This window comes from Schistocerca gregaria, chromosome 4 (genome assembly GCF_023897955.1).
Source record: "Schistocerca gregaria isolate iqSchGreg1 chromosome 4, iqSchGreg1.2, whole genome shotgun sequence".
In the NCBI taxonomy this organism is placed as follows: domain Eukaryota; kingdom Metazoa; phylum Arthropoda; class Insecta; order Orthoptera; family Acrididae; genus Schistocerca; species Schistocerca gregaria.
The window spans coordinates 679,124,285-679,137,981 of NC_064923.1; the positions used below are offsets into that span (position 1 = coordinate 679,124,285).

Here is a 13,697-nt window from a genome sequence, read left to right on the forward strand (position 1 = left end):
TTTTGATATCTTCCCAGATAGCTTTGATGTTCTAATAATAATAATAATAATCATCATCATCATTACAAAATGTTGCAGTGTTGTCCATTTCCTATTAGACCTTATAAAACGTTCCTGGGGCAGATCATTATAGGAATTGATTTCTCTGTCATTTATATTCTCAGCTCTTGTTGTGAGAGCAAAACCTATTTCTGTATACATACACTATGTGATCAAAAGTATCCGGACACCTGGCTGAAAATGACTTACAATTTCATGGTGCCCTCCTTCGGTAATGCCGGAATTCACTATGGTTTTGGCCCATCCTTAACCTTGGTGACAGCTTTCACTCTCGTAGGGATATGTTCAATCAGTGCTGGAAGTTTTCTTGGGGAATGACAGCCCATTCTTCACAGTGTGCTGCACTGAGGAGAGCTATCGATGTTGGTTGGTGAAACATGGCATGAAATCAGCGTTTCAAAACATCCCAAAGATGTTCTATAGGATTCTGGTCGGGACACTGTGTAGGCCAGTCCTTTACAGGGATGTTATTGTCACGTAACCACTCCACCACATGCTGTGCATTATGGAAAGGTGCTCGATTGTGTTGAAAGATGCAATCACCATCCCCGAATTGCTCTTCAACAGTGGGAAGCAAGAAGGTGCTTAAAACATCAATGTAGGCCTGTGCTGTGATATTGCCACTCTAAACAACAAGCGGTGCAAGCTCCCTCCATGAAAAACACAATCACACCATAACACCACTGCCTCCGAATTTTACTGTAGGCATTACACATGCTGGCAGATGATTTTCACCAGACATTCGCCATACCCACACCCTGCTATCGGATCGCCACATTTGATTCGTCACTCCACACAATGTTTTTTCAGTGTTCAATCGTCCAATGTTTACACTCCGTATACCAAGCATGGCGTCGTATGGCACGTACGACGTGATGTGTGGCTTATGAACAGCCACTTGACCATGAAATCCAAGTTTTCTCTCCTGCTGCCTAACTGTCGTAGTACTTGCAGTGGATCCTGATGCAGTTTGGAATTTCTGTGTGGTGGTCTGTGTAGATGTCTGCCTATTAGACAATACGACCCTTTTCAAGTGTCAGCGGCCTCTGTCAGTCATCAGACGAGATCGGCCTGTACGCTTTCGTGCTGAATGTGTCCCTTCACATTTCCACTCAACTATCACATCGGAAACAGTGGACATAGGGATGTTTAGGAGTGTGAAAATCTCGTGTACAGGCTTATGACACAAGTGACAATCAATCACCTGACCACGTTCGAAGTCTGCGAGTTTCGCAGAGTGCCCCATTCTGCTCTCTCATGATGTCTAATGACTACAAAGGTCACTGATATGGTGTACCTGGCAGTAGGTGGTAGCACAATGCACCTAATATGAAAAATGGATGTTTTTGGGGATGTCTGGACACTTTTCGTCACACAATGTATGCTGATCTAAGCACTTACAGAAATTATCACATAAAAACAGAAATTCCAGAATAAGATCTGACTGGTTTCAGAGCAGAATTATCTTCCAGAAAAAGTGTGTTTTGTTCTTGTTACTGGGATAAAGTTTTAAAAACCAGTATAACCCTTAAATGATGAGCTAATTCTCTTAATAAAATGTTTTTAAACTGATACCACTATAATATGAAAATGCCCAGCTTTTTAGTAAATCTGAAATATATTTTCAGTGCCACTTTTGTGTTGTCTTGTAGCCATATACATGAGATTAAAGTCTAGGATAGCGAAAATAGGTTACAATGAGGAAGATTTTACGTAATTCATTACAGTTCTGTTCATTAACAGTAGCCATTCCAATCTGCATTCATCATGAATTGTTTTGATGTCTTTGAAACCAACGAATCAATCAGTTCACTAAATTAAAGAACCCGAATGACTACCTGCTGTTTTGATTTGCTTTTGCAAAGACTTATTTTATTGTATTTTTTTCTTTTCTTCCTAATTTCTTTGTCATGTACACAGACTGATTTTAAAACTTTTTTGACTGTGTTAAAAAAACAACAACAACAACAACAGCAACAACACTTAATAACAATATGCTGACTTAAGAAATGTATGCAGCAGAACAAAGTTGTGATGGGAAGCACCAACTTCCTGGGACACCTCAGAAATTCGGCTTTATAATATTCACCCATAAGTTTGATAAATTTTCTGTTATAATGCTATGAAGCAAACTGTTTGTAGGTGTTGTTTAGGAAAAGGATAAACATAAACATGTTGTCTATGCAGTGATTATATGCACAGTATTTTCAATGACTGACATCAATGGGGATATAGAAAGAGCTTTATCTTGATTTGGAAATTTTGTTGTTATTTGCTAAGTACAATAAAAAACACTGCCAGCTTCGAAAATGGTGCTTTGATAGGTGGAATTTGATATTATACATTCATGTTTCCAAAAAAGTCACACTGAAGGCAATAGCTGTATCAACAGCACAGTGTACCAACATTTACAACAAAATTTGTTTTAAACATGATTGAACCATATTAACTGTAATAAACAGCAAAAGTGCAATATTTGAAAAGAAAAGTCTTGGAACTGTCTTGATGTGTTTTGACATGATCAACTGAGTTTCTGTGACAACTCATCACTGATGAACAGTTCTCTATGCATAATCCAAATAACGTATGAGTACTGAAATGTTCCATTGATATTGGAAATCTTTGCCCTTGTCACCTAACAAAAGATAGCAAACAAATTCATTGTATGGTTTATGTAGACCACCTATGACAGGAGAAAACTGTTACTGATGAGTGTTATAAGACTTTGATTAATCAGGTACATCAGTTTTATATTTTCACATGTGCAAAGATCTTTGTGCTTTTGTATGAAAATGGTACAGTAGTTCACATCACTGACAGTGCTATGGAATTATGTAAGTTGGACTTTAGAGTGTTGTCATGTGCACTGTACTTGTCAATTGTAACAATAGTTCTTGTCATGTAGGAGAGTGCTTCCACACAGAGGTAAAGTGATAGGGAAGTGTGGAGGGCATGAAGTTTGCGTAAATGTGATGCAAAGAATGGACAAAATCCTTGTTGCCAAACAACAATCAGGGTCATTTGCCTATGGTACACTGTATTACACATTCAAATCTGTGATGAGAATAATACATTTTAAAACCAAATTCAGTCAGTCGCCTACCCATGAGAGATGTGTCAGTGAAGTTGCCTTCACTACTCGACAGCCGCAGTTGATGTCATCTCATAAGGCGAGACATCTGATGCAGCTTTGTGAAGAGAAGTTGTCTAACAAGGTTATCAATTCTCATCACAATACTTGTCATTTTAGTGTGATTTGGACCGTATAATAAGTAAAAATGTAATACACAAAAGAAATTATTTCAAGCACAAACTGGAATCATTTGTTTGTGTGACATATGTGCCTTATACTGTAGAAGACCACTGATATCCAAATGGGTAACTCTCCTTGTAATTTTAAGACATTTACCAATTCATGCCTTGAAAATGATGGTGTTATCTGTCAGAATATCAGAGTTTTTGACAAATTTATCTGGCCGCATTCTTGCAAGTTGTTTGTAGAATAGAAAACAGTGGAAACAGCTTAAATTTCACAATGAACTAACTAGCTTCTACTTCCACTTATGAAAGACATTGAAAATTATATACTTCTTAGAATACAAATTAACAATCAGTACAGGCTAGGAATTCCTCGTACACTATTTATGCAGCAGATTTGTTGACAAACAAAAACATTTTTTAAGCCATAATCCTTTAAATCTAAGAACCATTATTACCTTTCTTTGTTCAAAGGTCTACGTTGGAATTCCGCCATCATCCCTGCCTGAGTCTATGTCTTAGCCATCTGACTGTAAATATATGGTAATAGGTTCAAGGCTTATATCCATCTTCACCTCCCTACCAAAGTCTTCTGCCTGAAACTTTTCAGAGTGCTGCACTCTGCCTAAACTGAAGGGGAGATTTGTCTATTGCTCATCCAGAGCCAATTCAGTGTCTGCTATCTTGAAGGTTTTGTTCTTTTCCACCAGATAGCTTTTAAAGTGTGCCCAAATTAATTGAATAGATTGTACTGACTGCGGTAGGGGGTAAACACAAAACTGTGTGACAAACTTTACATACAAGTAAGTAAGGTATGTACGTTTTGTCCTATGAGTTGCACAAAGTAATGAGTTGCTATAGTTTGGTATGAGTACGGATTATAACATGCAGAATATTGTTCTTTTTAAGACAGATGCAATATCTACTTTCCTGGCGTATATGCTTGGTTTTTTCTCTGTACAGCTAAATGGTAACCAGCACAAAGAGAGTACTGGGACAATAATAGGGAGGTGATAGGACAGAGGAGATGGAAATTGCTGGGTGGAGGGTGTTGGGACAGTAGGTTGCCATAGTTTGAGACTGGGTTAGTTTTGGGTGTGGAGAATATTTGTAAGGATAACTCCCGTCTGCGCAGTCCGGAAAAGCTGGTGGTGGAGAGGAGGATCTTGTTTTCGAAGACTGCTTCACTAATTGCGCTATCTGGATCCTCATCTGCATTGCCAGCGTTTCTGAACTGCACAGATGGGAGTTATCCTTACATAACATTCTCTGCTCCCAGAATTATCACAGCCTCAACCTATAGTAACCTACTGTACCCACACCTTCCACCCAGCAGTTTCCACCCCTTCTGTCGTATCACCTCCTCACTATTCTCATTCCCTCACCCTCTTTGTGTACTGCCCTCTGCCAGTGCACCCACCCGTCTTTACCCTCCACTGCTCCTCCTTTTTCACTCTCCATTCTCCCACCTCCCCCCTCCCTCTCCCCACTTCCCTGTCCCACAGCTTCCCGATGCTGTGCCTGTGGAAAGTCTGGTCCCTGCAAGCTCCGTCAGACAACACTCCTCCCCCTCCCCCCCCTCCCATCCATACCCTGCTATCCCTTTCCCTTCCTCTTTCCCTTCCCCACCCCTCCAGATTGCTGCTTTTGTTCTACTCAACAACAGTATTCTGGTCTGAGTTGCTGGAGATGGCAGTTGTGTATGTGAGGTGTGCTTACTTATTTGAATGAAAATGTGTGTGTTTCCTTTTCTGATGAAGGCTTTGGCTGATGGGTAATATGTAAGGTCTTTTCTTTGTGCCTGTCTGCAACTCGACCTGTCATTGTAACAGTCAGTAGCAACTTACCTTTCCTTATATTGTTGTTATTCCAACCTCGAGTTTCCGATGTCTAATTGGAAAGGTATTTGTTCAAAATATAAATCACGTATTCTTAATTTTAAGAGGTTATTTATTTTATTTTTAACATTGAAAAAATTAAAGGAACTAAAATGTTCTTTGCCTAGATAGTGTTGGGAGGAGGATGCACTGAAAAGCAAAATCAATTTATGTAAACTCGTATGTTTTTTTGTGTGAGAACACTGATAAGTGTTCTTGTATTGTTCACCCATTACTTAATTTTTTTAATGGATATAATGTATAATTCCACATGGGGTGTAACATTTCTTCTTTTTTTTTTTTTTATTTCAGTGCCTCGGTGACCAGCAGTCTGCTCTTGTTGGTCAAATGTGTTTACATCAAGGTCAAGCCAAGAACACTTATGGAACTGGATGCTTCTTACTGTATAATACAGGAACAGCTGTAAGAAAATTTAATGTGAAATAGCCTCCAGGGGGGCTTACAACTGTTTTGTGAGTACAAGTGTGGCGAATAGGGGGCCACAAGACATTGCAGTGCTTCTTCCTTTCAGATTTGGTGCTGACAACAGCTTGCTCACAGGGCATCAGTTATGGCTTTTCTATTTTGATTAATTCATGTTTGATCCCCACATCTGGGTCTGATTTCCACCTTTTCAAAATATTTGTACAGGCGTGTGGGCTGTTGGGGGAAGGTCACTCAGTACTCAGCATGGTAGCCAGTTGGTGGTCATCTGGTAACTGTAAGGTTGTAACCCACTGACTACACAGGAAACACACTATTCATGTCCAAACTGTTGCCTCCCTGCGCATGCCGAGGAGTAGGTGCCTGTCTGTTTAGGGCACCAGTACTCTGGTTAGTGATCTTATAGCCAGATAGATGGTCATTGTCCTGACTAGATGGCACCTGTGGGAGACCCTCCTTTCAGAGCAGGATGCATCATATTGTTACAACCCTAAGAACTTACACTCCTTGGCCATTTTGCAGGACGAAATCAAACCCAAACGAACTGTGGAATTTTACTCCCCTCAGTCCCCAGTTTTGCAACTATACATATGGAGGGTCCCTTGTATCTACTAAGCCAATATTTCCTAAACAGAATACCGAAAATGAGTTGTTATGAGAAATCTCTTCTCACAGTACATTACAAAGTCTTTCTATCTTAATTAAACAGTGAATTCTACCCAGTCCCAGGAATTACTATCTTGTAAAAAAAACTCTGTGATGTCTCTGTTACTGTAATACTCCATAAAAGCCAAAACATTGTACATGGTTTAATTTTGAGAGGAACTTAAGGCTGCAGACAGAGAAGAACAATGCGAACATTTGGAAAAGCAAGGAATTCACTGCATACATTTTGTATGTTCAGGCCTGCCAGACAACAAGTGTGACAACACTGAAGCATTCCTCCTTGCTTTTTAGAGGATTCCCTTCCTGATATGGTCAAAATCATGGTTAACAGTTTTGATATGAAGCTGTGGCATTTTAAATACCAATACATGGGAATACATATTCCGGGTGTTCCTACTACCTGAGTTTTGGAGACTCTTGTTGACTGCTTCATGAAAACTCACTATCTGAGCTACCCCGTCTCTGTGAATTGTGGAAACGACCACCTTCATGATCCCTCAAATGTGCTATCCTAATATCTCAGTGATATTGACTTTCGTCTCTACTGCGGTCTGGTTATCTGCAGTACTTCTTGTATTTACTCCCTCTCCAGTGTTGCACAAGTAAACTAGACTATGAAAATTTCCCCTCTTGGGGTTCCTGATGCACCAATTTCGGGGGTTCCCAGCCAGAGAGGCGTCCACCTCCTTCGGTGTCTGTTTATGACAACACCTTTTTTCAGAAACATTGTCCTCAGAAATGTACAAACTGTCACCCCAACACCAGTCAATGGCTGAAGGAGTCACAGTTTATGGGTTCCATGGCCACCTCTTCTTAGTTTCCTACCACCACAGTTTATAAGCCCTGACTGCAAAAAGAGGAGAAATGTTGGAAGAAAGCTATGCCGGTGATCTTGGAGGCAGCAGAACCTCCCATTCCATCAGATTACAAACTATGGGCGTTGATGTTGTTCCTCTCCCACCAGTGACAACAGTGATCCTGGGGCGTAAACTGTCCTCTTGGCCTTTTCACATGTGGCTGAAGACTTCTGGCATAAGAAGTCACTGAAGTCACCCTCATTCTGCTAATGGCTTTGTCAAAGAGGGCATAGGAGTGGGCAGAAGTTCTTGGCACTCTCTTGGCCTTAGGCTGGGAAACTGACACTAATATGCAGAAGAATAAGCAGTGATCAGTGGCATGTGGATGCAGAGGGCAATGGAAAGCACTGCACTGAAGACATAATATGTATCTGTGTGACATATCTGTAATTGAAAAGTGTCATGGTCACCTCTCCATTGGTAGCAAATCCCAGACCAGTTCCTCATTCGGATCTCTGGAAGGGGACTGTCCGTCCAGAGGGGTGGGAGGGGGGTGGGGTGGGGTGGAGTGGGATGGGGGTGGGGGAGGCGATGACCATGAGGAAAAGGTAGAGTAACCAAGGAAAGGATAATGTTCTATGAGTCGGAGGATGGAATGTCCGAAGTGTGAATTTTGTAGGCAAGTTAGAAATTTGGAAAGGGAAATGCTAAGGCTCAGTCTAAATATAGTGCTGGTCAATGAAATGGATTGGAAAGAAGACGAGGATTTCCGGTCAGATGAGTGAAGGCAGTATCATAACCCATAACAGTTCAGGGGATTGGAATTCAGTTATAGGGAAAGTAGTAGAAGAAAGGATCATGGGACAGTATGGGTTTGGTAGTAACATTGAGAGAGGAGCAAGACTAATAGAATTCTGTAATCAATTTCAGTTAGTAATATTGAAAACTCTGTTTGAGAATGATGTGAGGAGGAGGTATACTTGAAAATGGCTGGGAGATAATGGGAAGATTTCATGACCAGGTAGCGTTTCTGAAATCATATATTGGATTGTAAGGCGTACCCAGGAGCAGATATAGACTCAGATCACAAATTAGTAATGATGAAAAGTAGGCTGAAGTTTAGGAGACTAGTCAGGAAGAATCAGCATGAAAAGAAGTGGGATACGGATGTACTGAGGAATGAAGAAATATGCTTGGAGCTCTCCGAGGCTGTTTCTCTTAGGCTGCAGGTACTGTGATAATGAATGTATCAGTAGGCAGTTCAGTTGAAGAGAAATGGACATCTGTAAGAAGAACAATCACAGAAGTCGGAAAGAAAAATGTAGGTACAAGGAAGGTAACTGCATTGAAACCATGGGTAACAGAAGAAATATTTCAGTTGATTGACTAAAGAAGGAAATACAAAAATGTTCAGGAAAATTAAAGAATACAGAAATGCAAATCACTTGGGGATGAAATAAATAAGAAGTGCAGGGAGGCTAACAAGAAATGGTTACATGAAAAATGTGAGGAAATAAAAAAAGAAATGATTGTTGGAAAGTCTGACTCAGCATATCAAAAAGACAAAACAACTTTCAGTGAACTGCAGTAACATTAAGAATGCATTGGGAATTCCACTATAAAATGCAGAAGAGAGAGTGGATAGATGGAAAGAGTACAATGAATACCCCCTTATTAGGTGGAGAGCTTGTCTGATGATGTGATAGAAGAAAAAGAAGTTGATAGGGAATCCAATATTAGAATCAGAATTTAAAAGAGCTTTGGAAGACTTAAGATCAAGTAAGGCAGAAGGGATAGATAATGTTGCATTGGGATTCCTAAAATCATTGGAGCAAGTGATAACCAAACGATTATTCATGTGGTTGTAGGCTGTATGAGACTGCCGATATACCATCAAGACTTTCAAATAATCATCCACACAATTCCCAAGACTGCAAGAGCCAACAAGTGTAAGGATTATCGCACAACCTGCTTAACAACTCATGCAACCAAGTTGTTGACAAGAATAATATACAGAAGAATGGAACAGAAAATTGAGAACCTGTTGGATGGTGATCGGTTTGGCTTTAGGAAAGTTAAAGGGACCAGAGAGGCAGTTCTGATGTTGCAGTTGATAATGGAAGCAAGACTGAAGAAAAATCAAGACACTTTCATAGGATTTGTTGACCTGGAAAAAGCATTAAATGTTGCAAGGTAATCAAAATTCTGAGAAAAATAGGGACAACAATGTAGGACAAAACAGATTGCTACTTACCGCAAGGAAGATTAATTCATTTGCAGACAGGCACAATTAAAAGACACATACACAAAGCTTTCGGCCACAGGCTTCATCAGCAAAAGAGATACAGGGAGGCACACACCATTCATACACACAAGCAAGCACACCTCACACATGACCTCCAAACATGGCAACTCATTCCTCCACATTCCTGTGTGAAGTTTCCACTGTTTGAGAAAAATAGGGGTAATATATAGAAAAAGATGGGTGAAACATTGAAGAAGCAGTGATGAAATAAAAGAAAGTTTCAAGAATGGGATTAAAATTCAAAATGAACGAATATCAGTGATAATATTCCCTAAAGCCATTGTTATTGATAGAGAAAGTGAAGAAGAATTACAAGATGTGTTGAATGGAATGAACATCCTAATGAGTACAGAATATTAATTGAGAGTAAATTGATGAAAGACAGGAGTAATGAGAAGTAGATGAAGTTAATGAATTCTGCTGTGTAGGCAGCAAAGTAACACATGACGGATGAAGCAAGGAGGACATGAAAAGTAGAGCATCATTTGCAGAAAGGGCGTTCCTGGCAATGAGTAGTCTACTAGTATCAAACATAGGTCTTAATTTGAGGAACAAACTTCTGAGAATGTACATTTGGAGCACTGCATTGTGTGATAGTAAGATGTGAACTGTAGTAAAACTGCAACAGAAAAGAAATGAGGCATTTGAGAGGTGTTGCTATGGAAGAATATTGAAAATTACATTGTCTGATGAGTTAAAGAATGAGGAGGTTCTCTGCAGAATTGATGAGAAAAGGAATATGTGGAAAACACCAGCAATAAGAAGAGGCAAGATAACAGGACATTTGTCAAGACATCATGGTGTAACTCCTGTTGGTTCTAGAGGGAGCTGTAGAGACTAAAAACTTTAGAGGAAGACAGAGTTTGGAATACATCCCACAAACAATTGAGGACACAAGTTGCAGTCGCTGCTCTGAGATGAAAGGTTGGTACAGGAGAGGAATTTGTGGTAGGATGCATCAAACCAGTCCCCCATTTTACCCCTACATAGAAATTTTAGTGCAGACCAGCTCTGTGAAGAAATAATGTAAGCAAAACACATTTATAAATCAAATGAGAAGTGGAACACATTTGTAAATCAAATGAGAAGTCGATATTTAAGAACTTTGGACTTGAAGTACAGGGGGTTGCCTCACAAATAAAGGCAGAGGATATAAGCTACTGAAAAGGAAACTTCTGAAGAAAACAACATTGCAGCAACTGAACAGTTTGGAAGATAAAATTAAATAACATCTTCGTCATGATTAAGCAGTTTACTTAATGACATCTGCATTATGAGAAAGATGAGGATGAAGTCTTATGAGACAATGAGCCATAGAGAAAGAGTTCTTTTCCCTAAAGCCATTAAAGGGGCGGTGGTTGTGGTCATGGTGGTTGTTGTGGTTGTGGTTATTGGTTAGTTTTCCATTTTCCATGGATCATTGCCACAAAAATCTTAATGATCTGCAATGAGTCATTTCACATGTGACAGACACAGACAGGATGCACAGAAGATGGAGAAGTTGTCTACAAATAAGGAACTTAGTACTGGACGTCGCAATGTGGTTGTAAAACTATTGATTGGGATGGCGAAACCCATGACACTTAAGACACTCCCTTCAGGGACACTATTCTTCTGCTTAAAATTGTCAGACGAGACTTCCCAACCCTGTATCTAAAATATCTGTCGGAGAGAAAGGACCGTATGAAGGTCGGTAGACATCCACGGAATCCTGATTGATGGAGCTGTGACAAAATATTATGCCTCCAGGTAGTGTTGTAGGCTTTTTCAAATTGAAGACAACACCGATAAGGTGTTGCTTATGAAGAAAAGCTTGTTGAATTGCAGCTTCGAGCAGGGTCAGGTTATCGAGAGTGGAGCGATACCTCCTGAACCCACACTGTGAGGGATTGAGTAGGGACCTGGTTTCCAGAACCCACACTAGGTGCCGATTGACCATATGCTCCAGTGTCTTTCCCTTGCAGCTTGTCAGGCTAATACAGCAATAACTACCAGGGTCTGTCCGATCCTTTCCTGGTTTGAAAATTGGGATTAAAATAGATTCCTTCCATGAGTTGGGAAAGTCACCAGTTATCCAAATTTTGCTGAAGAGCTGAAGGAGAACCGTCGGTCCAACTGTTGTAACATGCAGTAGATTATCAGGTCGTTTCCAGGAGTCGTATCACAAGCAACTGACAATGCAGAAACCAGCTCCTACAGAGAGAAAGGCTGGTTGTAATCTTCCATGTTGGTGAAACGGAAATCAAGATCACCTTCTCCTGTACCTCTCAATACTGACACAAGGTGGGATGGCTGGAATCGGCTGGAATGGATTTATATGATTCAGCTGTTGTCTGAGCTACATTCGTTGTCGATTCATAGCAGCTGTATTCATACAGCTGCTATTGGCGGTTGAGAGTTGTGCCCTGAGATCCTCCTGATGGCTTCCCATACTTTAAATGATTGGACCTATTGATGGAGTTCAGGAACTCTTGCCAAGACCTCTGATTACTCTCCTGAATAATTCTCCTCGCTTTGCATGCCCCATTCGAAAGTTTTCAGGATTCTTATCTGTAGGGCATTGATTAAATCTGTGCATTGCTGCCCTCCTATTCCTAATTGCAAGACGACACTCATCATTCCACCAAGGGACAGGTCGCCTCCTAGGCACTTCCACAGACTTTGGGATGGATGCATCAGCAGCATGGTGAACCACAGCTGTAATGTGGTCCACCCAGTCCTGGATGCCGTCACATTGCTCGAAAACAGTTAACTGCCTGTAAAGCATCCAGTTAGCCTTCTTGAATAACCATCTCGGTGGCTTTCTTTCAGAATCTGCTCCATCAAGCAGATGGATCCAGATTGGGAAATGGTCACTATCATGAAGGTCATCGTCCAATGGCCACTGAGCAGTGTCCCCAAGAGCAGGCAAGCAGAAGGAGAGGTCTGTGGCTGTAGATGAACCTGTAGCGGTGCTAAAATGTGTGGCTTGACCCATGTTCAGCAGTTTAAGATCTTTTGTGTGCAGCATATCCTTAAGTACCCGACCCTTGGGGCATGTGGTGTTAGAACTCCATAGTGTGCATTGAAGTCCCCCAAAAGGAGAAAGGGTTGGGGTAGTTCATCAAGATAATGAGTGAGGACCCCACTATCAAGAGGCTCGTGGTGTGATACATACACAGAGCACACTATGATGCCAACATGGCCCACTATCCGAACAGCAACCGCTTGTTGTGTTGTTATTAAGGGAATAGGTGAGGAGTGAAAAGTGTCCTTTACGAACCTGCAACCTCACCTTTTACCTTGTCACCAGCAAGGTCATCACTTCTATAAAGGTGATAACCTCCAAGTACAGTCTCTTGAAGGCAGAGGCAAAAGGGTCTGTCCTGTACAGTTCTGCCAGATGAGTCCTGTACCCATTTATATTCCTTTGAAGTATGGGAGCCATTTCGTCAATGTGGTCTTGATTTACCCCTGTCTTTGTGTCAAGGTGGTGTGTTGAGGGACACTCTGCCATAGGGAGGCATCAAAATCCATGATGTCCTCATCATCAGTCAGACGTGCCAGTCAGAAGAAACTTGGTGTTGAGGGACACTCTGCCATAGGGCTGTGCACTGTGAAAGCATTACTGGTCTCTTCCATTGTAGCTGTTTGAATCGCTATGTCTTTCACTTTACTTTGACACATACAGGTGCAAGAGGTGGATAAGGGAACACTGGACGTTGAGGGGGTTTCGTCACCTGATAGTCCTTTTTGGCTTCTGCATATGGGATCCGCTTAATCACTTTGATTTACTGAATTTTGCATTCCTCTGCAAAAACAGGGCAGGCTTGGCTCCAGACTGGGTGGCTTCCAGAGCAGTTAATAGAGACTGCTGGAGATGGACAGTCCATCCCAGCTTCCACGGGCTGCCTGTCCACACATCCCACAAGTTGCTTCGCCTCCGCAACTCAGTATTGTAGGGCCAAAGGACTGGCATTTGAAGCATCACATAGGGTTAGGTACATAGGGCGGAACCCCAAGTTAGAGGAAACCGCCATGATGTGTTCAGGTAGCGTTGGAGAATTGAAGAATGGCAGTCTTCTCAGTCTCTCCATTGTTCTTGCGTGTCCTTTACTCCACATATATGATCCACTGTGGTGCCCATTCTTGTTTGAGTTCAGCAAAATCTTTATCCATAATATCACGGCAGGCTACCACACCTTTGTTGGAGTTAAGGGATTAATGCAACTCAACAATGATGTCATACTCACCCAATTTCTGTGACTTCTTAAGGAGTTCCACCTGCTTTGCCTGGTTAGTCTCAACAAT

General features: G+C 41.1%; 1 protein-coding gene across 3 annotated transcripts in view; it reads left to right on the plus strand.

Moving 5' to 3' along the window:
• LOC126365905 (glycerol kinase-like) overlaps positions 1–13,697 on the plus strand; it is a 145,526-nt gene that overhangs the window by 42,329 nt on the left and 89,500 nt on the right. For all 3 annotated transcript variants that reach the window (XM_050008627.1, XM_050008625.1, XM_050008626.1), the window contains one exon: positions 5,508–5,618. In XM_050008627.1, the coding sequence (XP_049864584.1) occupies positions 5,508–5,618 (111 nt within the window). The remainder of the gene's footprint in view (positions 1–5,507; positions 5,619–13,697) is intronic.